The 25876-nt window shown below is 38.4% G+C and overlaps 1 protein-coding gene across 3 annotated transcripts in view; it reads right to left on the reverse strand.

The window, feature by feature from the left end:
• Positions 1-826: 826 nt before the first annotated feature.
• The window catches only part of sncb.S (synuclein beta S homeolog), a 28110-nt gene continuing 3060 nt past the window's right edge, over positions 827-25876 (reverse strand). For all 3 annotated transcript variants that reach the window (XM_018254241.2, XM_041587615.1, NM_001091980.1), the window contains 4 exon segments: positions 14951-14992; positions 11865-11983; positions 5750-5836; positions 827-1766 (listed from right to left, as the gene is read on the reverse strand). In XM_018254241.2, the coding sequence (XP_018109730.1) occupies positions 1734-1766; positions 5750-5836; positions 11865-11983; positions 14951-14992 (281 nt within the window). In that variant the 3' untranslated portion in view covers positions 827-1733.

The raw sequence follows: 25876 nt of genomic DNA on the forward strand, positions 1-25876 counted from the left end.
CTGCCTATGTGCAGTTGTGTATGATTCGTAAAAATAAACACAGTTGTGAGTGCATGTGTTTGCATGACCCTCTAATTCAAACAATTAACACCTGCCTTAATGAACTATTGTGAAATAAGAAGGGCACCTACCATGCTCCCTCTGGCCACTCCAGATACATGATATCAATCAGCTTTGACTCTTTCCCATGACACTAGCACTACAGGGCTGAGATTGTGGTGCACCAGGAACATTTGTGCCTATGGACCTTCAAATTCAAAATAGCACTTGACTTTATTAGTCCATATGTGCTCTTTATTGTGCATTGTGGTTTCCTGATTTCTTGCCAGTTCAATTGATAGTCATTGATGCTGCCTACCCTGACTCCTGTCTAATTTCCAAATTATGACTTTGCCTTACCCCTTGGTACTTAGCAGGCCCAAACTGGTAATCTGTGGGTTCTGGCAAATGCCAGAGGGGCTGATTTAAATGGCCATAGACACTCACTATTTATTGGGCTGTGGGGGCTCTTTGGTCCTCTGTTTAGGCTGTTTGGCCTCTGTGTACCTAAAATGCCAGGGCCTAATTTTATTCTCAGTCCAGACCTGGTAATTAAACTTAGACTTTGGCTACTTGTTTTCAGAACCAGCTTCTTCCTCCATCCCAACTGTCCAACTGTGACGGCCTATGGCCCCAACATGTGATTGGATTAAATTCAAAATACCAGGTAATTCCCCACCCACTCAGAAGCTGATAAATTGGTAAAATGTTTTTCAAGATAATTTAGCAAGTGAAGTGGTTTTAGACTGACAGATACATTTCAATAATCCACCCTTTCAAAAGCAAGTTTGGTTTATCCTTTTTCTTTTTTAATTCGTTTTGCAAAATTATTTGGAACACAAGAACATTCAAAAGATTCTGTATGGATTCTCACAGATTTCTCTCTGCTTTACAGAACAGTCACAAATAAGTTAAACCAGATATATATTTGTAGATATGTATATATGTATAAAAACAACAGCAAAAAAAGAGAGAGAACTGTCACATTATAACACTGATTTAACTATGTCAAAGGTCAGTCATCCACAACTAAATTTTTTTGGTTTCCAGTCTAAGTCCACAAATGCCCAAAAGATGCGCCTTGTGCAAATTCTTGGCAAATGAGAAGTTAAACAGAAAAGTAGTTTTTGGTGGTGTTGGTGCACCATATGTATATAAAAAGATAAAACATGCTTATTTTATGAAGGTAGACAGGCTGTAGCATTAGCTGGGCCAGGTGCAGGGAGTTGCAGGCCCCCCTGGCACAGAATCAGCTATTACGTCAGAACAAACGAGAAAAAAAACAACTTACAAAATAAATTTGAGACACAAAATTCACTGAACCCCCGACAATTATTCTCTGGGAGGGAAGCAGAAATAATTCCTCGGGGGCAAAAGGACTTCAAAAGACAGTAACAGTGCATTCATGATTTTCATACATTATCAAGGGATTCTTTTTTTTTTCTTTGTTTTAAACAACCATTTTTGATTGGACTATGACAATGCTAAGGGTTACCATACATAAAATCACTTCACACGAGGTTCTCTGCAGGTGACTGAAGGAAGAAGTCACTTCTTAGGAGAAGAGGGAGATGGGCTTCTTTTGAAAGGAAGTAGGAGGGCGTAGGAAAAAGGAACTTTGTTTTTATTTTATTTTTCATTATAGCGATCGTTGTGCTGATGTTGCTGGTGGAGGGACCCAAAATATGGGGTTGTTATGCTTCAGGTTCATATTCCTGGTAATCATCCTGGAGAAAAAGCAATAAAAAGAAATTAATGTATGCATCCAGCAATATATTCAGATATATTGGGTTACTTGATGTGGGCAAACATAAGTTGTTTTATAACATTATCCCGTATATCCATGCTCCGGATGGTCTCAGTAAACACATTTTTTTTCCAAAGTCATTTGCAAATGTTTTAGAAATAGAGGTAAATCAACATATTAGAAGACATCCACTAGTCAATAATTGTGCAAATCTCTAATGGCAATTTCACCTCTGCACTTATTTTATTTCTGTATCCCAAACTGAATGTAAGTAGTCAAAAGAAAATACATCAAGCACATTACAGGGTGCAGTATATCTTAAAATTAACTAATCAATTAGTTAGCAACCCCCAGTTTACAGAATTTAGATTTCTGTATGATCATGCATCTAAATTTGGTGCAGGGGGCACTAAAGAAATATATATATATATATATATATATATATATATATATATATATATAATTTTTTTTCCCATTATTACATAGTCTTGGTCAAGCATTCACCTGTTGTGCTATGGCTGACAAAGATCAGAGATTTGGTACAAATACAGCAGATAAGATGAGTACAGTCGCATTTTGCAAAGGACAGTTTTTTTCATTGCAGCTTCACTTTCTGAGTAGTATTTACTCTGTCTGAGTTTTCATTGATATCCACCAGGGGGAGAGAAGGAAATGAAAAGGCAGCTGAGGCTCACAAGCCTTTCTTATTTATAGCTACGTCTGCAGATGGCTGGACTTTGTAACCTGCACTACTGTGTGTGGGGACTTTATTTTTTAAAATAAACATCAAGTAAGGGGCTTTTCTTAGGAGACTAATAAAACAGAAGGCAGAGTTAATGTCTGGGTTGCAGAAAGATCATTGCACAGTATCACTATATATGTTGGAAATCATCTTCCCAAATGTTAGGGGGGGGTTAAAGATTGTGCTGTTGAGCCCCATCATTTCTAGTTGTGCCGCTCAGACATGTCAAACTGATTTCTGATGTGACGCTTTAGGTCAAATTTGTATATGCAGTTTGGAGAAATGGGCAAACTGTAGGATTATACCCATTATAAGACATATCCTTTGCTAATCACACAAAACTTAATTTTTAAGCCCTTAAAACAATACAGAGATCTCACAATATGCACCTCTGCAGCTTTTAATAAACTACCATATCAGTGATCTCTGAATAGTAAACGGTGGATACTGGGAGTTGCAGTTTACTTTTTGTCCTATGGCGCACATAGAATTCAGACAAATTAGTCAGATGACTGAGAGAAAGCAATCAGAGCAGAACTTGCTGCTAAGTGTTCTTTATTAGACACATAGAATTCAGACCACATCTATACCCTCCTGGGCTGCCATGAGATATCTTGGTACCCCCTTCCTCGAACACAAGTGCATAGTGCCAACATTTTTGGCCATGCCCATTGTACGCACTACACAAAAGACCAGCTAGCACTTTTGTAGGTTTTGCAAGAACATATAAGGGTTTAATAATATTCCAAAATAGCAGTTAGGAACTGTAGATTCCAGGTCACAACACATAAATACAAAGTGCATGTATCTGCAGTTACAACAGATAGCAGTTGAGGGGTGTCCTTTAATAATTTAAAAACACACAGACACATATTTTATGCTATAAATATATTATACATTTAAGAGATGTTATGATGATTAGGTTTGCACAATATTTACACATTCATATGACATAAATTGCACAGACCACAATTTTCAAACGTGCTCCTAAACACCTCAGTACACAACTGACAGCTGAAGAACTGATGTATTCCTCCTACTGGGCTCAACTTATAAGCTGTGCCTATGTAAAATGTGAAGGGACTTCATTAAATGTGCTTGAAGTAAACCCTAAAAATGAATGTGACTAAAAATGGCATATTTGATATACTACTGCTTATTGCACCAGCCTAAAGTTTCAGCTTGTCAATAGCAGCAATGATCCAGGACTTCAAACTTATCACAGAGGGTCACCATCTTGGAAAGTGTCTGCGACACTCACATGCTCAGTGGACTCTGAGCAGCTGTTGAGAAGCTGAGCTTAGGGGTTGTTAAAAATTATCAAGCAGAAAATGAGGTTGGTCTGTAATATAAACTGATTCTACAGGGCTGATTATTAAATTCTGATGCTAATTGCACTGGTTTCTGTGCTGCCATGTTGTAATTATCTGTATTAATTACTAATCAGCCTTATATTGTGACATTTACATTCTATGTGTACTGTATATTTTGAGTCAGTCCCTAAGCTCAGTAAGTGACAGCTGTACAGAGCATGTGCAGTGAATCAGTAGAAAAGAAGATGGGGCATCTTTGGAGGCACAGATCTTTACTGCTAAAGGGCTGCGGTTGCTTTTGGCTGGTACAGAAGCCCAAAACATAATGTATAACATTTCTATCTACTTCTTTAGTTAGGCTTTAGTTCTCCTTTAACAATTGGTTTATTCATATAGCATCACTGTCATGTGGTCTAAAGTCACATGATTTTAAAGAAAGAACTAAACTTGAAAAAAAATGTTATGAACCCCCCCCCCCCGTAAATATAGAAGCTGATCCACCACCATCTTCCTCTTCTGTCATACCTCTGTGCAGGAGAATGCTCAGTAGAGCACAAAAGTAGTCTGTTTTTTCTATGTCAGGCTTTTACTTTACTGCACATGTGCCTGTCTGAGCTGGAACAAAGAAGATGGAAGAAGATAGCAATGATAGACTTCTACAGTAATACCCAGGGCCAGTGCAGTTTTTAGCAAACAGGAGCACTAGCCCAGGATGTTATGTAAGTGATTTTAATCACTGGGGATGCCTAACATTTTGGTACCCCCAGTGATTAAAAGTTTAGTTCGTCTTTAAGGGTTTGGCTTTGATTTGGCCAGGTTCTTGGATTTAGCTAAATATGAATCATGCTAAAGAGCTTTGATTCAGCTAAATCTCGTATTCAGTGCAACCTTAGTTACAAAGGTTTACTGTATGTCTGCATAGTGGCAAAGTTATATTAATGGAGCTCCTTTGTGTACATAAAGTTCTTAGTGCATTTATTTTTTTAGTATCTCAGGGAGAACCATTGTGGTCCCTTATCCCCTACCACTGCTTCCACTGCTCTGCCTACATTAGATATTGGCTTTGACAAGGTAACCCCCATGGAAACTCAGAGTGTTCTCAAGTTCTGTCTGCCAGAATCTGCTGCAGGCAAACAGACCATTAATGTTTTTTGTAACTGGAGGTTCTCCATAGAAGCACTGTGGCTGTCAAAACATCACTTGCCATAATTCTAAACTGAAAATACAAAAGCCTGCAGGAGCCTGTTCATTTAGTGGCTGAAGCTCAGAGAACACTCCACTTATCTGGATTCAGAGCTTTAAAACTCTAACACACATTTTAGCCCCAGAGGTATACCATACCCAGTAGTATAACTACCACGAGCCAGGCCCAACCACCATAAAGCGAGCAGCTATTCTGCTGCATAACTGTTTTAAACAATATACTTGACAAAGTGCGTGATGTAGAATCTATAGTGCTATGAAGCTATACTGCGAAGGTTATTGGTGACATCAGAAATAATGTGTAATTTAAGTTGCATAGTGCCAAATTTTGTATGTTGCACCCTGCAGCACACTTAGTTAGTGTAGACACAGGTCTTTGGGCTCCAGAATGGAGGGTAAATACCCATGCCATTCTCGTGAATACAGTGTTTGCTGCATCTTTCAGCTCTGTATTCCTGAGGAACAGTATGTGGGTATCCCCTTGGACACCCACTAGCTTACAGGTCAGTAAAATGGGGTACCAAGTGCTAAGGGATTCAAGATGCAGGCAAGCCTTGTACCTACCACCTGTCTATGGCAAGGGAAGGACGAAATTTATAGGGTTTCCTCTGTTTTTCTCCATTAGGGAAACACCTCTTTAGTATGTGCTTGTCACTGGTAGCCTTAGTGCATTCATAATTAGGCATGCCTTGATAATTATCTTACCTGTGGGTCTTCATAGCTCTCCCCTTCAGGTTCCAAGAGTGGCTCAGCTGCAGGTTCTTCCAAAGCTTCTTGGGCTTCTTCTTCAGGCTGTGAGCAAACAAAGAGGTGATTATTTATATCCATCCGTCAAATATTACTAACCTAACGTCATAGATACTTCCTGGAAATATTATTTTGCTGCCTGTATGAGATATGTGTGTCATTTAATTACAGAAATACATAATGTAAAATATTAAAATAGATAAACCAGTGCTGTACAACTTTAGTATTGCGATAGTGATGTGCAGGTTTACTGCCAGTTAGGTGAGTTTGGGTTGAAATTTGGCGAACTGCTGCAGGTTAGGTTTGGGCGAACTGCTGCAGGTTAGGTTTGGGCGAACTGCTGCAGGTTAGGTTTGGGTGCAGGTCAGACTGGGGAAGTATTCTTCTCTTCTGCTCCAGAAGAATTAGAGAAGGCGCAGGTACATGCTGGGTGTGTGTCCTACAATAGAAGTATTTTGCATGTTAGTGTAGGCTTCACTAGTCACTAGTGTGTGATCCTGGAATGTTATTTAAAGGACAGGAGGGCAAACACTGAGTTGGAATAACTACTTTAAGATCTGCTTTCAGGTCTAGATGTTTACATGGACATTTCCATGGCCACCACATCCCTTAAATTGTGGGAAGCAGGGCTCACAGGGGTCCTGTTTTATCCCTTATGGCATGCGGTATATTATTAATTGTTTGCTCTACTGACACATAGGGGCCCATTTACTTAGTTCGAGTGAAGGAATAGAGGAAAAATAGTTTGAATTTCGAATGGTCGAATATGGCTACTTCGACCATCGAATGGGCTACTTCGACCTTCGACTTCGAACCGAACGTTTCGAACTAAAAATCGTTCGACTATTCGACCATTCGATAGTCGAAGTACTGTCTCTTTAAAAAATTCTTCGAACCCTTAGTTCGCCACCTAAAACCTACTGAGGCCAATGTTAGCCTATGGGCAAGGTCCCCATAGGCTTCCTAACAATTTTCTGATCGAAGGAATATCCTTCGATCGATGGATTAAAATCCTTCGAATCGTTCGATTCGAAGGATTTAATCATTCGATCGAATGATTATTCCTTCGATCGTTCGATCGTAGGAATAGCGGTAAATCCTTCGACTTCGATATTCGAAGTCGAAGGATTTTACTTAGATGGTCGAATATCAAGGGTTAATTAACCCCCCAATAGACTTTGTGGTAAATCTTTGGTATATTTAACGTATTAATGAGGGTTCATACATCCCTCTGTTGGTGCTGATAGTGTGGAATATGATAAAGTTTAAAAAAAACTCTATATGAAAAAAATCTGTGAGTGTATATGTTGCTGCATTGGCTGTATGAATGGTTCCTGTCAAGCAAAGCTGTTTTGTCAGCCAATTTTAGAGGTACTTATTACTAAAGGTCTGGTTTCACCTAAGCAATGACATCCTTAGATTCTCAGATTAGAATTGACCTCCTTGCAGTGAAAGCAGAGTATTCTATCCATCTCTGCTCATCAGTGTAACTCAAGCTTAAACTGCACAGTATGGAATAAAATCCGCACACCAGAAAGAGTTTATGGAAAACATTGCCTGTAAACCTATGTAATACCCAAACCCTTCCCAGTGTCTAACAGCCCCAGAATCTGTAAATCCCATGAAACAACTATGTGAATGTATGAACTGCAATACATCCCCAATCATTTTCTGGGGGAGGACACAACTGGTTCAATTAGCAACTTTGTTTAATTGGAATTAATTCTCTTTTTTTCCCTTTAAAACACATATGGGGAATGTAATAAAAGTCGCAAAGAGAAAAACAATTCTCACCAATAAGAAAAAAAATGCACATCTTGCAATGTAATATTCTTCCTTAAACTGTTATTGCATTGCGAATTTTAATTGCGCACTTTTAAGTGCTTGAAGGTGTTGTAATCTTTTGGAGCAAACATGGCAACTTTTTCAGTTAGAAGTTTTATTACATTCACTGCACATTGGTGCAAACTATAACATTTGCAAACTTCCTTCCACTGTTGGAAGAGGTCGCTAAACAGTTTAAACAGTATATTAAATTCATGCAAAGGAAAATGTATTCTTGCAATGGCATAACTTTTCGCATTGCAAATAGTTTTTCCATTACCGACATTTATTACATTTCCCCTATAGACACCAACAACTATGAGGTTGTCTACTTCATAAATTCAAATACACAATGCTCAGTCATGCCATATTTATAATAAAGAATACATTGATCTAATTGGCAAACCATAGGTTTATGGGGCCATTTTCTCAAATATGTATATCAGGAGAGGTTAAAAGAGGTAAGAGAAGAGGAGGGAGCAGCAAGTGGTAACTGAATGCTGGAAAACATAACACCATGTGTAAGCTACTTGTACTTGCACTAGGTTAACATGGACTGTTTTATATATTGCCATTATCCACAGGGTATCTGAGATCATTCTAGGTTCTAGATTAATTGCATTGTGCCACACACTCGCCTCCATCAACACAAAAAGCACAGCCGGAAATTTGTTGGGAAGCAAGAATCAGGAAGGGATTATATGCTAGTTGTTAGGAGAGATTGCAGAGAAGAAAAGCAATAACAGCTATAAAGAGAATGTCTAGTGACAGGATTGCCGACAATTGTAATTCTATCATTTACCAATGTAGACACTGGCACTTGTCAGTTTAACATAGAGACAATGATGCTCATCTTGAAAGCAGATTGTGTTATTGGTATTGGTTAACTTTCCTCGGCAACTATGAGCTTTCATTTTAGTGCCAAGACTATGAATTTAGGGCTCATAGTTGCAGAGGAAAGTTAACCAATACCAATAACACTATTGGTATTGGTTAACTTTCCTCTGCAACCATGAGCCCTAAATTCATAGTCTTGGCACTAAAACGAAAGCTATAGGATCTACTAATAGGCTGTAATGTGTGTCAAACCGTACAGGGGTTAATGCTCTGAGAAATAAGATCCTGAGAAAGATCAAAAATAAGATCTCCCTGGAGAGATGTCACTAACCTAGCTACACCTAGCCAAGAAAAAAAGCGCTAATCAGATGCATGGTTAGATTTCACACATTCTAAGCACACAAATCATCATGAACACAGGCCCTGCACAGCAGCCATATTGTCTCTTGCATACATGGTCACACAGACAGAGCAGCAGGAACTCTCCCTGCCAAAATGGAGGTTTGCATGACAGTTTTTTTAAATGCCATTTTTTTCAGTATGATATCAGTCTTAGTCCTGCATTGCACATTGCCCACAACCAGCTAGGCTCAGCGCCCCGCTCTATTCCTCTTCAGACAATAGACAATCACTTTATATAGAGGACAAAGCAAATCGTTCTTAAGTAGTGTAAAATGATTGTAATCACCTCCAACAGGGAAGATGGTCACTCTGATGTATCTATGGGTCACATGTACAGAAGGATTTACAGGATCAAAAGGGGACCTGGGGTGAGGGGCATGCACAGTCTCTCCAATCGCTTGAGAGTGCTACGCACAGCCTTCCACTCTTACTTGTTTTCATACAAGCAGCATAAGCTGTGGCCTCATTTTCTCAGCTGTTGCTATTTATAAGATAAGCTGGAAACGGTCCCCTCATTGTCTCTGAGAGTTGCCTTTGTACTCCAGCATCCCTTCTCTCACTGTGCACAAGCAGGAGGTATACAGCCTGCCCTGTCCTGCAGATTGCCCTCTTCTTATGTCTCTATTCTTTCCACTAACCCATTGCTTTCTAGGCTTTGTTATCCAATCCAGCTGCTATGGATATTGGTTTACAGTATCTTTTTTTTTTTTTTTTTGGAATAACCAAAATTCTAAGTGGAACCTAGTAGGTCCAGTCCTAAGGCACAAGAGTTGGTCCCAAACTTGTTTGAAAACTGCACTAATATAATTTTGCCAATGCTGCCAATATAAAACCACTGGGCAGTCAAAACACCTTATAACAAAGGCTTCAACTGTCAGCTTTAAATAACATGCTGTTAGGGGAAGGGAAACATATGCATTCTGCCTCCTAATGCAAATGGCCAACAAAAATATGAAGACTGATAAATATATAACTGATGCTCTCATTGTGTCAGTTTTATAGGATCAGACCCAATATTGAAAGGGAAAAAGACTTTCCAATATAAAATCTGGCTTGATGGGCTTCTTGGAAGCCAATCTATATGATTTCTAGTTCCATTGGTTGAAACAGACAATATGTGCTAAAATGGTAAAAGCCTGGAACCTGCCATGCACATTTTTTGAGCCTGATGTGTGAACGTAACAGCAGGGTCCAGAGAATTACCGTATAGGTCAATGGAGGGGCAATTGCCAAGCAAGAAATTGAGCAGGCCCCAAAACACTGACTATAGTCCTATGTGTTATTACCCTATTCTAAATAGCATTCCACAGTTGAACGATGTTCACTGAGATCAGCTTAACAACTTAGTGCACATGCATTTTGTATGCTTTCAAGACATGCACTGAGAAACTATTCTAAAAGCTTTAATTTTGGTTTGTGCATTCTGCCATTTGGTGGAGACTCAGAAAATGGATACACACACACACACACATGTATATATATACTGTATATATATATATATATATATATATCTATATATATATATATATATATATATATATATATATATATAGATATATATATATATATATATAGATATATATATATATATATATAGATATATATATATATATATATATATAGATATATATATATATATATATATAGATATATCTATATGGGAAGGTGGCTTTCCCTTTAATACTTGCTCTCCCAACCCCCGCCCCTCTAAACACAGTCCTAAACATTTCGTAAAAGCCAATAATGCTGAATGTTTCTTTGGAAGAGGTCATGCCAAATAGAGAGAGAATCAGGTATGGTCTTTCTCCTCCCAAAGAAAATACCCTTTTTTCACTTAGGTAGGACTGATGCATGGACACTGCCTTGGTGGGGCGCATCAGCTTATGCATACTTTCAGTGTCGGACTGGCCCTCAGGGATACCAGGAAAACTCCCGGTGGGCCCAGGTGTCAGTGGTCCCTCCTGCTTCTAAACATTTGGCTTATTTCATGGCCATTCCCTATTTCTATGAGTATAAAGAGGCTAAATAGATGGAATAATATGTTATAGTATGAAAAGAGAATAAGAGAATAGAGGTTGAGTAAGGAAAGCAATACTTAAGTATATATACTGTATGCAGGGATTGCAGAAAATGTGCCACATACAGGCTCAAAGCTCAAAATGGACTCAATAGGCACAAATAATTTAACATTTTATGACATACCGGTAAATAAATAAAAGGGGTAAGTCGATATTTTGGGTGGGATATAGAAACTAGCACTGAAATGTTTGAGGCGTAATAAGAAAGGGGACCTGAAACAAATGTGCACTTGAATCCATGGATCTTTAGCTACATCCCTGATAGGAAGGGGAGATTTGCCACACACACACACACACACATACAGTTTGTCACCAACAGGTAATATATAAAAATAAAAATGCCCCTGTATAATAGAACTGACATGTATACCCTTAACTCCTTTCAGCCTGGGCATAATAGATAGAGTTCATGGAATCACTCTATATTAAGTACTGTATGTATACACAAATAATGGTGCTAAAAAACGTTTTTTTTGTGGAAACCTTCTCTGCTTTCAATTAATAAAAGGTTAACCACCCAAAAATGCACACATCAAAGCAAATTTATTTCTAAGCAACTTTCCAATAACATTTATTACAAATTTCCATTATTTTTTAATGTATTTATGTCTATCCTTTGCCATTCTCATGCACTGCCAGTCCTGACTACATGTACTACTGATGCAATATAGTATTGCACCAGTACTGTGACTATAAAGATATGTTAAAATTAATGAAACTTTTCTTGTGTAATAAAGAAGAAAGTGAAAGGAAAATAGTTGGACAGGCTGTTTTTAGTGGAACAGAATGGTTGATAAACCATGAGGCAATGTATATATACTGGACATAAGCAAGAATGACTAAGCTCCTGGATTTGGTATTATCTGTTCCATCTTGCAAGAAATCACTTGTTTCTCATGTAAACTCATTCACAATGGCACTTCATGACTCACCTTGAGGTCTGTAGGGAACTCATCCTTTTTCACCAGTCCAGTAGCTGCAGCGATGTTCCCAGCCCCAGACATGACGGCTCCCCCAAGGTGGGATGCCTGCTCTTTGGTCTTTTCAGCAACTGGAAAAAAAGGATAAATGAATCAGTGGAATCCAGTCTGTGGCTGTCTTTCTGAACTATAGTGCTTATTAACCCATAACAACTAAACAAAAAATGTGTGACTTTTCAGCTAAAATATAGGGCTGCTGATAAAGCTATAGAAATTAGCTCCATAAAAGGCATGTTTGTATTTCACACTAACACTTTATAATTATATAGGGTTGTTCAGTGGTATTCAGTATTCTTCACTTGCTCGACTTCCTCATTCAGCTCATAATAAAGCTTCAAATATATAACAACACTGTGTTAATACATGTGATACTCATGCTGGTCTTCCACTGTTTCGGCCCCTAAAGGGAGGTTAGATACACAGTTTGGGGACCATTGCTCACAGGCCCGGATTTGTGGAAAGGCCACCTAGGCCCGGGCCTAGGGCGGCAGGATTTTAGGGGGGGCGGCATGCTGCCCAACCACACCCACATTGGTTCAAAAACACTGGGGATACGCTGGAGATACAATAATTTTTTAATTTTTCCGTGCACCAATCCCCAGTCCAGATGATGAAAGGGGAGGGGACAGGGGGCGACAAACGGCAGTGGGCCTAGGGGCGCCCACCATGTAAATCCGGCCCTGATTGCTCAATCATTGATCTTCCTGTTGGATTGAGGATTGCATTTGCGCATTGATGCAGTCCTCAGTTAAAAGGTTGGCATATTGGTGAAAGATCCACTTGTTTCATCAATTGTGCAGATCTTATAATGTATGTCCATCTTAAGCTATCTGTTGATTGGATGTTGTGAGTTGCCAAAATGGAGCAAACAGTATACCTGTTTTAATGAAATCCCCCCAAAAGAGTTTAACAACAACTTTTTATGACTGTTTTCAGCTGCAGGGAAGCTGTTTCTCCTGGAAATTGATATAAGGGCTACAGAGCTAAAAGGCAGATTCTTACATTAACCAAGCAGTCAACTAGTTGCTAGGGAACATTCTGAAGAGCCCATAGACGCATTATACAACTTCTTTGCAACTGGCTGAATACCAGACAACACATGTATAATCACATCTGATGTTTGAGTGAGAGTCTTGCTGTGACAACCTGGGCTTTTGCATCCATGTTACATGGACATGACCATTAAAAAATGGTCAAGGTTTGAAAAAATAAAACTCTCTCTCTCTCTCTCTCTCTCTATTCTTGTTTAGCTTTTAAAATTTTAAAATTTGTGAGCCTTCTTTATGATTCAACCTATGGGGCTCATTTTTTTTAATGGAGAGTGGGGGAGGTGGGAAACGTCAGTGCAGGCAGTGTTATTTGCTTCAGGGTAGCTGCAGGTGCCTTTATACGGTTTTATAGGGGTTATTTATTAAGCATCTGAGTTCAAAATGCTAAAACAGATGCAAGCCCTACTGTTTTTCGCTCTTTGCAGCCTGACCCATGGGTGAATGTCCAGAGATGGAGGGTTGTGCTCTAGAATGGAGCACAATTATATGCACTTCAGTGGTAGCCCCCCTGCAATTACCACCAGTTCTAAGGCAAGTATAGTGTTGCCTTGTGCCCACTGTAGCTTTCATCAAATACCCAAATGCAAGTGCTTGAGGAATGAGCACAAAGGGCTGTGATATTTCATTTGCAAATTACCTCCCTAATGTCCTCCTCTCTAATCACTGGTGCACATTATTTCCTTAAAGGGATACTGTCATGGGAAAAAAGTTTTTTTCAAAATGAATCAGTTAATAGTGCTGCTCCAGCAGAATTCTGCACTGAAATCAAAAGAGCAAACAGATTTTTTTATATTCAATTTTGAAATCTGACATGGGGCTAGACATATTGTCAATTTCCCAGCTGCCCCAAGTCATGTGACTTGTGCTGTGATAAACTTCAATCACTCTTTACTACTGTACTGCAAGTTGGAGTGATATCACCCCCCTCCCTTTTCCTCCCAGCAGCCAAACAAAAGAACAATGGGAAGGTAACCAGATAACAGCTCCCTAACACAAGATAACAGCTGTCTGGTAGATATAAGAACAACACTCAATAGTAAAAACCCATGTCCCACTGAGACACATCCAGTTACATTGAGAAGGAAAAACAGCAGCCTGCCAGAAAGCATTTCTCTCTTAAAGTGCAGGCACAAGTCACATGACCAGGGGCAGCTGGGAAATTGGCAACCCCATGTGAGATTTCAAAATTGAATATAAAAAAATCTGTTTGCTCTTTTGAGAAATGGATTTCAGTGCAGAATTCTGCTGGAGCAGCACTATTAACTGATTCATTTTAAAAAAAAATTTTTTCCCATGACAGTATCCCTTTAATAACCTCTTTAAGAGTTTCAAACAAATTGCATATTCATCTACCTTAATTAATATATGGAACAATGAAATATAACTTTCTCTCTCTCTCTCTCTCTCTCTCTCTCTCTCTTATCATGTATGATATATATGCGAAAATTGCCCAGTCACATGACTAAAAGTGACTAAATATTCTGTTAGGGTCTCCATCCCCAAAAGTTTAGGGCTGATGATCAGGCACCCAGTATTGTATATATATATGTGTATATATATATATATATATATATATATATATATATATATATATTGGCTCTGAAAGCTAAAATGTTGTATTGTTCCACTATGGGCCCCAAATGTTTCACTTTTGCTATTAATGCTTCTGGATCTTCTGCGTCTACCGTTACCTAATAATTTCTGTATAATAGAGAATGTATCAAGTCATCCTTCACTGACATAGATATGTATCTGCACTTGTTTCCTGCACGTTTTATAATAAAAACATGCAGAAGATGAGCAGTAGCTAATTGCATTAACTACATTAGCTCATGATGGGAGATCCTAGTCACCCATTAGCTCATGATCCTATTATGAGTGAAGCTGTCTTCTACTCCCAGAATGCCCCGAGTGTGTCATAAAGAGTAGCGAATCCTTTGCAGCAGCAGTGACAACACAGTATTGAAATGAAAAGTGGGTGACACTGACCTGAAGTCACTCCTTGCACCACACCATCTCGGGTTTTGTTCCCTAGGATAAAGAGAGAAAAAATCATTATAGTCTTGGCACTGATACCTTGTTCATTTATAGTACATTATTTGAATAATTATATCTACAGTATGTATGAACCTTTCCCAGGGATCCAGCTTCACGTGCCTGTGGGTGGTAAGTGGGTGTCCTTTTGGATATCCCCTAAGTTGTTTTTCATTCAGATGTACAAAATAGGCAGCGTAGCCTCCTTTGCTGAGAGTTGTGCTTTATGTCGAATTTTTAATCTAGTGCAATCTTTAGAGTGCAGACTGCATAAAACACTACCCCAGATGCAACAGGTAAATACATGTGCCCTTGGTTGTCTGGCACTTCCTCCTGGGGCACTATCTCTAAGGATTTTGTTACATGTTTTTTTTTATCATGGCATTAGCACAACTGGTATTCAAAAATTGCTTTAAGTTATAGTCATTTACAACTGCCATTATAATTGATGAAAATTGACATTTATATGGGTCAGAAACATCACTTACCATTCAAACTACTACCTGGTTACTACAGTAAGCGAGACCCTAGTTAACAATATCAACTGCAAATTGGACAGATGCAGAATAGAAAGTTATGTTATGCAAAAACCATAAGGGATAACAATAAAGGCCAGTTACAACTTGTCTTAGTATACCACAATCTATATAGTACTATGAGTTAATGTCAAGTTGAACTCCCCCTTTGTTTACTGGAAAGCAGCATTTCTACCCCGCATTCTACATATTTCAGCAAATTAATTTATCTCTAATATGTGTTTCATCTTGTCATGCTACAGTGGATAGAATGGCTAAACCAGATAAGTGAATGATTTGCTTTCAATGAAGGATCATGTGGAATTGCTTTGGTTGTAGCTTTGTCATTGTCTGCTCCTCTAATTCAGCAAGCATTGCAATAAGACCCATGCAATCAGTCTAGGGTTACATTGTTGATTATTTTCTATACACACCAAGAAAAGCATTTTGTTTCATGCTTTTCTGCAAGTGCACTTGAGTCTGAAGGTCAGGGATGTTTAACAAGCTGTGCTTCTCAAAATGTGGTGCTGAACCCCCTAGAGTACCAAGTAGCTGTTAAGCTGACAAAGCCATACAAAGAAACCTATGGAACCCTTAAGCAGACTGGAGGCCAAAAAAAATCCCTTGGGGTGGGGGGCACGTCAGGTTTGCAGATAGACAGCCCTGTTCTAATACATAACAGCAGAATAAATTATTATGGTTCATATTTTATTTACATAAAGGTTTGGCTCCCTTTGTGCACAGCACCTTCCTTCAGATTTGCTTCAGATACAAATAACACTGCATTGAATAATAAAAAAGCAAAGTTTCCCCAGGTACATAATCCTACATCACCCATTTAAAGCATGGAAGTGTAAAGCAAGGAACCAGACAGGGGAGGGAAAAAGGTTTATCAGGATCCAGGAATTATTTTAACATTTTAACAAAAAGCGCAGCAGCCACTCATTTGGCGTCTCTCCTAGTATTAAAATAATAAAAAAATATTGGGAGTGTCTGCATTTGTGCTGTACCGGTGACACAAGCCACTGTAATGATTACATTACTGGCCATCAGAGGAGACAACAGTAGCAATGACCCCTTCTATTTGGGACCATTGAGGGAGCTGTTTGATTGTACTGTTGCTAGGCAACTATGCTCTAGTCGAGAAGAAATTTCTAGAAACTAGAGTTTTGCCTCGACCACCCTTGATCTTAATGCACAATTTTATATGATGTAATATCACAGCATTAACACTGGCCATAATGCTTCCATCCCATGAGCTACTACATAAACCACATTTACATTTTCCAGCATTTGTTTGCAGTATAATAAATGCTTTAGCTATAAATGCCACATCAAAAGATTTTATTTTCACGCAAACAAACGGCATCACCTCCTGAGGGAGCAAAACACTTTCCTCCTAGTTTATATTTACATAGCAGCCTCCAATGGGAACCTTAAAGAAATGGATGAGGATATTACCGTTGCCTTGGAAAGAAAGAACAAATGCAAAGAACCAGTTGCTACAATAAACTCTATAAATCTCCAGCACGATAGGATACAGTATCGGGCAACACTGTGCATGGGGACAATGTGCAAAGAGGTCCTCTAACTTATTTCCCGATCAATGTCTACAATAACTTAATCTTAAAGAGCGTTAGCTATTATTTACCCGTTAGCTAGTGTTAGCTATCTTTACCAAATGTGCCTACTGATGGAAGGGAACCCTGAAGATGGTGGCAGTAAGAGTTTCCACAACAGTCTGCTTCAATGAACCCAGCACAGCTTTGCCTAAAGAAGCAGGTACAGGTGGTAGGGAACACAACTATCAGTGCCCATTTCCAAATAAAGGAATAGTAACACCAAAAAGTGTAAGTGTTTTAAATGAATTACATTCAAATGTACTGCTGCCTGGCACTGGTAAACATTTTGGGGCACAAGGGTGCCCCAAAAGGGTCGAATACCGAGGGTTAATAAAAACTCGAATTCGACCCTCGAAGTAAAATCCTACGAATTTGAATATAGAATTCGAAGGATTTACAGCAAATCCTACGACCGAACGATCGAAGGAAAAATCGTTCGATTGAACGATTCGAAGGATTTTAATTGATCGATCGAAGGATTTTCCTTCAATGAAAAAAAGCTTAGAAAAGTGATGGGGAAGGTCCCCATAAGCTAACATTGTACCTTGGTAGGTTTAAACTGCCGAAGTATGTAGTCAAAGTTTTTTTTAAAGAGACTGTACTTCGATTATAGAATGGTCGAATAGTCGAACGATTTTTAGTTCGAATCGTTCGAGTTGAAGTCGTAGTCGAAGGTCGTAGTAGCCTATTCGATGGTCGAATTATCCATAAAAATACTTCGAAATTTGAAGTTTTTTTCATTTGAATCCTTCACTCGAGCTTAGTAAATGTGCCCCTTAGTGTTTGCTTTAGAAACACAACAATAGTTTATATAAACAAGCTGCTGTGTAGCCATGGGGGCAGCCATTCAAAGCTGAAAAAGGCGAAAAGGCACCAGATACACAACAGATGACAGATAAGCTCTGTAGTATACAATGGAAGTATTCTAAATGTATCTGTTTTCTACTGTGTAACCTGTGTTTGAATGGCTGCCCCCATGGCTAAACAGCAGCTTGTTTATATAAACTATAATTGTGTTTTTGAAGCAAACACAAAACTTGTACCAGTGCCAGGCAGCAGTACACTATAATGTCATTCCTTTAAAACACTTACATTTTTTGGTGTTACTGTTTCTTTAAGCGTATATTAAAATGCGCATCTGCCTTTCAATAATCAACCTGTATGGACATGGCAGTTACAAATCAATTAGCCAGCTGGTTAAAAGCAAACATGCTATTAATAGCACATTTGCTCACAAAATGATAATTTATATTCCGTGTGAGCAGATGGGAGTGTCTAACATGATTCCCCTGTTTTTTTGCTGCCAATTCAGTCAAATCAGTAGAATCAATACTCTATGCTCACTTTTGAACGTTTACCTGGGAATAATTGGTCTTCTACTGCATTCCTGACGTTCAGTCTTTCTTCTTCATAATGTCACAATTTACCTCACAATCACTCAGACTTCTGGTTCTTAAAATATTCAGATGCTCTAGTTGATCATATCCCTCTCTGGATAACGGCAGCCTCCTATCGCTTCCGCTCACTCCATCTGTCACTACTCCAGTTTGTATTAAATGCAACATTCATCTGCCCCACTCCCCAATCACCTGCCAAACAACCATGCAAATCATTTCACTTTAATAACATTTCCTAATGCATAAAATACAAAATTCGTTCTCCTCTGAAAAATCTCTTGAATGGGAAATGTTCCCAATTTATGAACTGAATTAATTTTTCATTAATTGTTCTGAAAATTAACGTGAGGGTACAGAACATTTGCTCCTTGCATATTTGCATTGTAAATGTACATGGAAGTTTCCATATTACTTGCCTCAACATTTTTGAAAAGAAATGTTATCTGAAAATGTTGCGCATTAAAATTCAAAGCATTGTAGTCTCGCACAAGAGGGTCAGTCTCATAATCCATCACAAAATGGGTTGAGAGAGATCCAGAGATGACACAAGAGCTCCTGGATTTTATTTGAAAAGGATTTTGGTTCAAGGGTCACCCATGACATTATTACTTTCAACAGTGTGCGTTTTGGATGTTTTAACATAAATATAGACAAAACTCATTTTTTCTGGTTAGGATTCATGTCTACGAAGCATTGGTTGTCAGATGAATGAAGATTATATTAGTAAAGCATTCTATATTGCAGGAATCTCTCGATGGCTACCTGTGAACTCAGTTAATGAGAAGGATTTATCACTGTCTCTCTAGAACTGGGCTCTCTATAGGACCTGCTTCTTGAAGATGAATTTGAGCGGTTATAACAACCCCATGAAAGCCACTAATTAACATTTTCACACTTGATGTCTGATACCAATAATCCCACACATACAATATACAGCACCTATCAGCTCAATAAAGCAGCAGCCAGTGGTCGTCTTCTTTTGAATCACAACTGTCCATAACCTGAACTGTCAGACTACAGACTAACCATAACTGTAAGAAAGGTGGCATTTTGGTAACATATATGTTGCACTGAGATGTCTGAGCGGAAGCCCTTAATTAATTTGTTGAACTACAATTCCCATATTTAATCACAGATATCCTTTCTTATATAAAAACAGGCATTTGTTTAGACAATTTAATTAAATGAAAGAATGCTGCTAACAGCATCTGTTCCATGGAGCAGCAGATGTAAGAAGAAGGGTCTTTATAGCAAGTATAATAGAGCTAAAGGTGAGATCTGGACTATTTTTGACCAGATATCGATCAGGGACGAGGGGGCTGTTGGATGACCCCATACACAGACAGATAAGCTGCTGAATCCATCTAAAGTACCCAAATCGGCAGCTAAAATCTGCCCCTGCATGCTGAATTACAGGGAAGTTTAGAATTAGCAAAGTATGTACTGCAAGCAGTATTGAAAAGCAGAACAACACATTAAAGAACAGACAAGGTCAATGCATAAAAAATAGAAATATCTGGGAGTTAAGACAAGAGGAAAGCAGTCCCAGTGCACAAGGAAAAGATTAATCATTTGGCTTGACTGGTGCAAAAAAGAATATATACATACATACAAATACAGTTCTATCTGGCTCAGCATATACAACCAATAAAAACAACTCTCTGTATGTGTGGGTCCTTGGTATTGGTTCCCAAACCAGCAAAGACCAGTCAAGTCAAGCAATGTTGTGCCTTCTTTTATTCAAAGTAGTCATTTATTCTTACAAAGAGATCTTCTTAAAGGCTTAGATAATAACACTTCTAAACTGGGACCACTAAATTCCAATCCCACCAGGCAGAACATTCACCTTGTTAGTGGCAAAATAACAGGACAGTATTCCAGAATTATAAAATCAAACGTTCTCTTGGGGATCATCAACTTCCCCGTTAAATTCTCACACTCTTACTCCCTTTACAGCAACACTCCCTTCAGAACAACATATTAAGTGGCTAGATATTAAACTGCAGCTATGTCAATGCCACAGACTGGTGGTTACACATGGACCTCTGAATTATCTTCCTGTGTAAAACCACAGCTGTACTGAAAGCTTCAAATTGTCTGGGCAGAACTGCATCTTTACTGAAAAAATGTTCTTCTCCTTGGAGAAATAAACCAAATGATGTATTGCCCAGCTACATCCAGCCAGCCTTGAAGTGTATTTCTTTAAAATATAAAACTAAATGAACATGCTTGCCTAATGTACCCTTTGTACTTAATACATAAGAATGTTGTTTTCATCAGGCTTTCTGCAGTTGTTAGAACGTATTGCTGATTGCTGGCTATGGGTTACTATTTCAGAGCAGGGATACACCCGTTGGTTAATTTCCCCTGAAATTTAAAGGGATACTGTCATGGGAAAAAATTTTTTTCAGAATGAATCAGTTAATAGTGCTGCACCAGCAGAATTCTGCACTGAAATCCATTTCTCAAAAGAGCAAACAGATTTTTTTATATTCAATTTTGAAATCTGACATGGGGCTAGACATTTTATCAATTTCCCAGCTGCCCCTGGTCATGTGACTTGTGCCTGCACTTTAGGAGAGAAATGCTTTCTGGCAGGCTGCTGTTTTTCCTTCTCAATGTAACTGAATGTGTCTCAGTGGGACATGGGTTTTTACTATTGAGTGTTGTTCTTAGATCTACCAGGGAGCTGTTATCTGGTTACCTTCCAATTGTTCTGTTGTTTGGCTGCTGGGGGGGGGGGGAAAGGGAGGGGGGTGATATCACTCCAACTTGCAGTACAGCAGTAAAGAGTGATTGAAGCTTATCAGAGCACAAGTCACATGACTTGGGGCAGCTGGGAAATTGACAATATGTCTAGCCCCATGTCAGATTTCAAAATTGAATATAAAAAAATCTGTTTGCTCTTTTGAGAAATGGATTACAGTGCAGAATTCTGCTGGAGCAGCACTATTAACTGATTCATTTTGAAAAAAATTTTTTTCCCATGTCAGTATCCCTCTTAGAGTTCAGTTATCACAGGGCAATCCCTGTTTGAGGTTCTGATAAAACTATATGATTGCGCTAGCTCAGCAATTATAACAAACTGAATTCAAAACAAGGGCAAGGAAACATTTCTTCTTGGTTTATAGGCATACATTTCCTCTTGTCAGAAATTTCAGTTGCTAAAGGATTTATAAAAAGGTGCATGAACCTAAATTAGAATGCTGACAGATCTTACAGAGCCAAACCAATAGCACTAAGAATACCTAAGAAGAAACAGGAGAAAAAAGTGTAGGAAACAGTTTTTGCTTCTGTTGTATTTGCCATACAGTGCAGACAGCAGCCACGCAAAAACTGGAAAGGAGGCCCCAAAATGACTTCCCTGCCTAGGACCCCAATTGCTCTTAATATCCCTCTAATATATGCATACTGTATATACACATCAGGTTACATCACTAAAAAGCATCCAGGCATGACAACCATTCACAAAAGTGCATATGCATTGCTGGATTTATTTAAAAATATATGTATATATATTTTTTCCAAAACTGTATTTGCCATTAATTATTAACTAGATCAAGAATCTCTGTCCTCGACCCCCAACTGCGGAGGATGATGGGAGGTGGTTTAGTAGCAGCAGGAGCATTGCAGGCCAGACATTTAAGCCCCAGATGAATATGAGGCAGAAAATAATGAGCCAATTGCAAGTGTATATAAGTCAAACCTTAGTAAGCACTGTCCTTGCCTGTCTGCATAATGGATAGCTCATATAATAGCTGCTGATTGCCACCATTTAATTTGGCTGAAAATTTTATCCAGGAGCCCCAGAGGGCTATGATTACAGCTTTACATATAGAAATACCCAGACAAATTGCGATTAACTCATCTGCTCTTGGAGAAAGCAGCTGTGAATCTCAAGGAATCAATAGCAAATATCCTGTTCAGAGATTTGCCTATCAATGGTTTTCCCTCAGAGACGGGAGGGAGAAGCTTTTTGCCTAGAGATCAAGGCACGGAACCATCTGTGTTTAATTAACTTTTCTGATTTGTATTTCACACGTGTAGCTAGGGTATGAATGGGGCATGCCAGATTTAGTGACTGTAGAAATTAATCAATTAGACAAGTCTGTCTTTTGTATAAAATAATACACAGAAATCTTGGATTATGCAGATTTTTGTAACTACTTTTCTTTAATGAAACATTAAAAGAAAGCAATATGTATTATACCATGTAACCTTACAATAATGCAAATGCATGAAATAAATACCTAATATAGGTGCAACTGCTGCTGTAAACATCATAGGCCTCTGCAGTGGCCCAACTCCTGGAATCACATCACTCCTGAATAAGAGCCTGCTCCCATTAACTTAATTATAAAAGGCAGAACAGTGGGGTTGGGATGTGCCACATCTGGCTGCTTGATGTCCTGTCCTTGGAGCTAACCAGGAGCAATCACAACTGATTTGGTCCTGCTTTCAACTGTGCATGTTATTGGTTTGTGATCAAGGAGCCTCTGTGCAAAAGAAAAGGGAGTCTTGTAATGTATGACAAGTACAAGGCTCCCTTGATGAATTGCATTCACAAATATATACAGTAAGCATGGTTCCCATAATGGGGCACAGGCAGGACTCCTGTATTGAGGGAAAAGATTCCTGTAGTTTTTATTGCACTTTGTACTGTATGTACAGAAAAGAAAAATTGCATAATTGAAAAATGAAACGGTTTCATCGACAATCAAAAAAGCCTCTGCTTGCCATACCACAGAGAAATGTAGATGAGAGAATTGGCAGAACAAAACATTACTTTTAAGTCAAATATCACTGATGGCTCAGTCTTAGGGAATACACAGAGAGAGTGCACATGCAATATTTCCCCAGTCTAGTAACTTACTGTATATCAACCATTTAGTTGTTGACTTTCATTACTATATTTGCAACAGACCAGTAAAAACGACATCTTGATTGGATGCTCTGAGTTACTGAACTAAAATACAAACATTTAATTGTCTATCAGCGTTCAGTTTCTCGGCTGCAGTTGGACTAGTCCAGTGCCTTTACAGCACACAGCAGGTACTGTATTTACAAAAATCAGGCATTTTTTCTCAATATCACAAATCAAAATACAAGGAGTACATATCACTAGTCTTCAAATGTGTTTCATGTCCAGTCATGCTTCATCAGATTCTGGTACAGTATAACTGCTCAAACTATGCCTGATGGGGGTTGGAAGGTAACCCTTGCATACAGGGCTGTGGTCAGTTTGCTACAAGACCATAATCAAAACTATACTTTCAATACTGTCCATCTTAGTAACCAAGGGGCATTATGTGTTATCATGTTGGTGTTCTGTATTGGAACAGTTAAGCGTCTGGTTATGATATATTTAAAGGAAAACTATAGCCCCCAAACAATGTAGGTCTCTATAAAAAGATATTGCATAAAACAGCTCATGTGTAAAACCCTGCTTCATGTAAATAAACCATTTTCATAATAATATACTTTTGTAGTAGTATGTGCCATTGGGTAATCATAAATAGAAAATTGCCATTTTAAAAAATAAGGGCCGTCCCCTGGGATCGTAGGATTCAGTACTCACAAACATACCAACAAACCATACATGTTAGGTCACATGAGCCAATTAACAGACAGAGTTCTGTATTTTGCTTCCACACTTCTTCCTGTTACAGTTAGAGTTGTAGTATTTCTGGTCAGGTGATGTCTGAGGCAGCACAGAGACCATCACGAAATGGTGGCTCAAGGCAAGAGATGTAAAAGGGCAATATTTACTTAAATATATATTCCAGTTTGGTAAGATTCTTTAATATGCCACTTAATATGATATAAACTATCTGTTGCTTAAGTGTTCATTTTGGGGGTATAGTTTTCCTTTAAGGGTATGATTTACATTTTTCACATATGAGTGATGAGTGATTTCCCTGCAGTGAGCACCAACCATTTGGTTTTTTTGGTGTGTTACCACCATTAATGTGGATATGGTCTTAAAAGTTCTTGAGATAACATGGGTGTGCTTTAAAAGGGGGAGTCAACACTGGCTTCCATTATCGGCCCTCCACCACGTCGGCCAGAAAAATTCCAGCCCTCAGTATAACAAAAGTTCGACAGCACAGCCATATACAGTAGCAGAGCATACAGGGGTGATTCTGGCCCCTCTGCCGCCTGAGGCAGCAGCAGTTGCTGCCACCCCCCCCCCACTCCACCGTGCGCTTACCTTTTTGCACCTGAGGGAGTCCACTATATATATATTTAAAGTATATGACTGTTATTCTCCACTACTTATAACTTTTTTTTATATTTTATAGATGTTCTTGTGCTATACCCTGACCACATGGCAGAAAGATTTCTCTGTTATCTTGCATTCTTAAATAAGAAATAGGATAGTATAAAGGTTTTCTAAGATTTTTTAATTACTAAATTGTATGAATCTTGTACTAATTAAAACACAACACAAAGAAATAATTTACTGTTACTTCAAGCATGCAGGCTATAATAATACAACTGACAGTTCCTGGTCATTTTAATTTCACAAACAGCTTATTTTAAAATTAGCACGCATGGTTGTTTTGTGAATTCTTGAAAGGGAAAATAATTCTCTCTTTAGAATTAGGGTGAACATTTGTGTTAGAATTTGCTATTAAAGGACATGTTTATTAATATTAGTTTGTGTAACTATGCCAGTATTACCTATGGCCATTATTTATCATTAAATAATGTACCTACATCTTTTAATGACATTGTCATTGCCACTGTACAAAATAAGAAGCTGGTTGAATATAATAATGCGTCTGAACAAATTCTAAACTATTCTTTTGTCTGAGATGTTTTTGTCTGTAATTTAGATTTTTATACCTTAAAGGACCAGTAACAAAACACCAGACAAATTAAACTTTAAAAATCGTACAGCCTTTATTAAAATATAACTTACCGAAACTTGGCTTGTGCTCTTCTTCAGAAAAGGCGACATGACGACGATCCATCGTGCAGCGATAAGGAAGACAGGGAGCAATCGAGTACCGCAAGATGGATCGCCGAATCACCTTTTCTGAAGAGGAGCACAAGTTATTTCTTAATAAAGGCTGTGCGATTTAAAAGTTTAATTTGTCTTGTTTTTTTTTTTTTCGTAGTATACGAACGAATTTTTTAAAATTGTTTTTTTGATGTTACTGGTCCTTTAAGTCTACTACAAAATCATGTAAACATGAAATAAATCCAATAGGCTGGTTCTGCTTCCAGTACAGATTAATTATATCTTTGTTTGGATCAGGTACAAGCTACTGTTTTATTATTACAAAACTGAAATAATCCAATAAATCTGGATAATTTGGATAAAATGGAATCTATGGGAGA

This window comes from Xenopus laevis, chromosome 3S (genome assembly GCF_017654675.1).
Source record: "Xenopus laevis strain J_2021 chromosome 3S, Xenopus_laevis_v10.1, whole genome shotgun sequence".
In the NCBI taxonomy this organism is placed as follows: Eukaryota; Metazoa; Chordata; class Amphibia; order Anura; family Pipidae; genus Xenopus; species Xenopus laevis.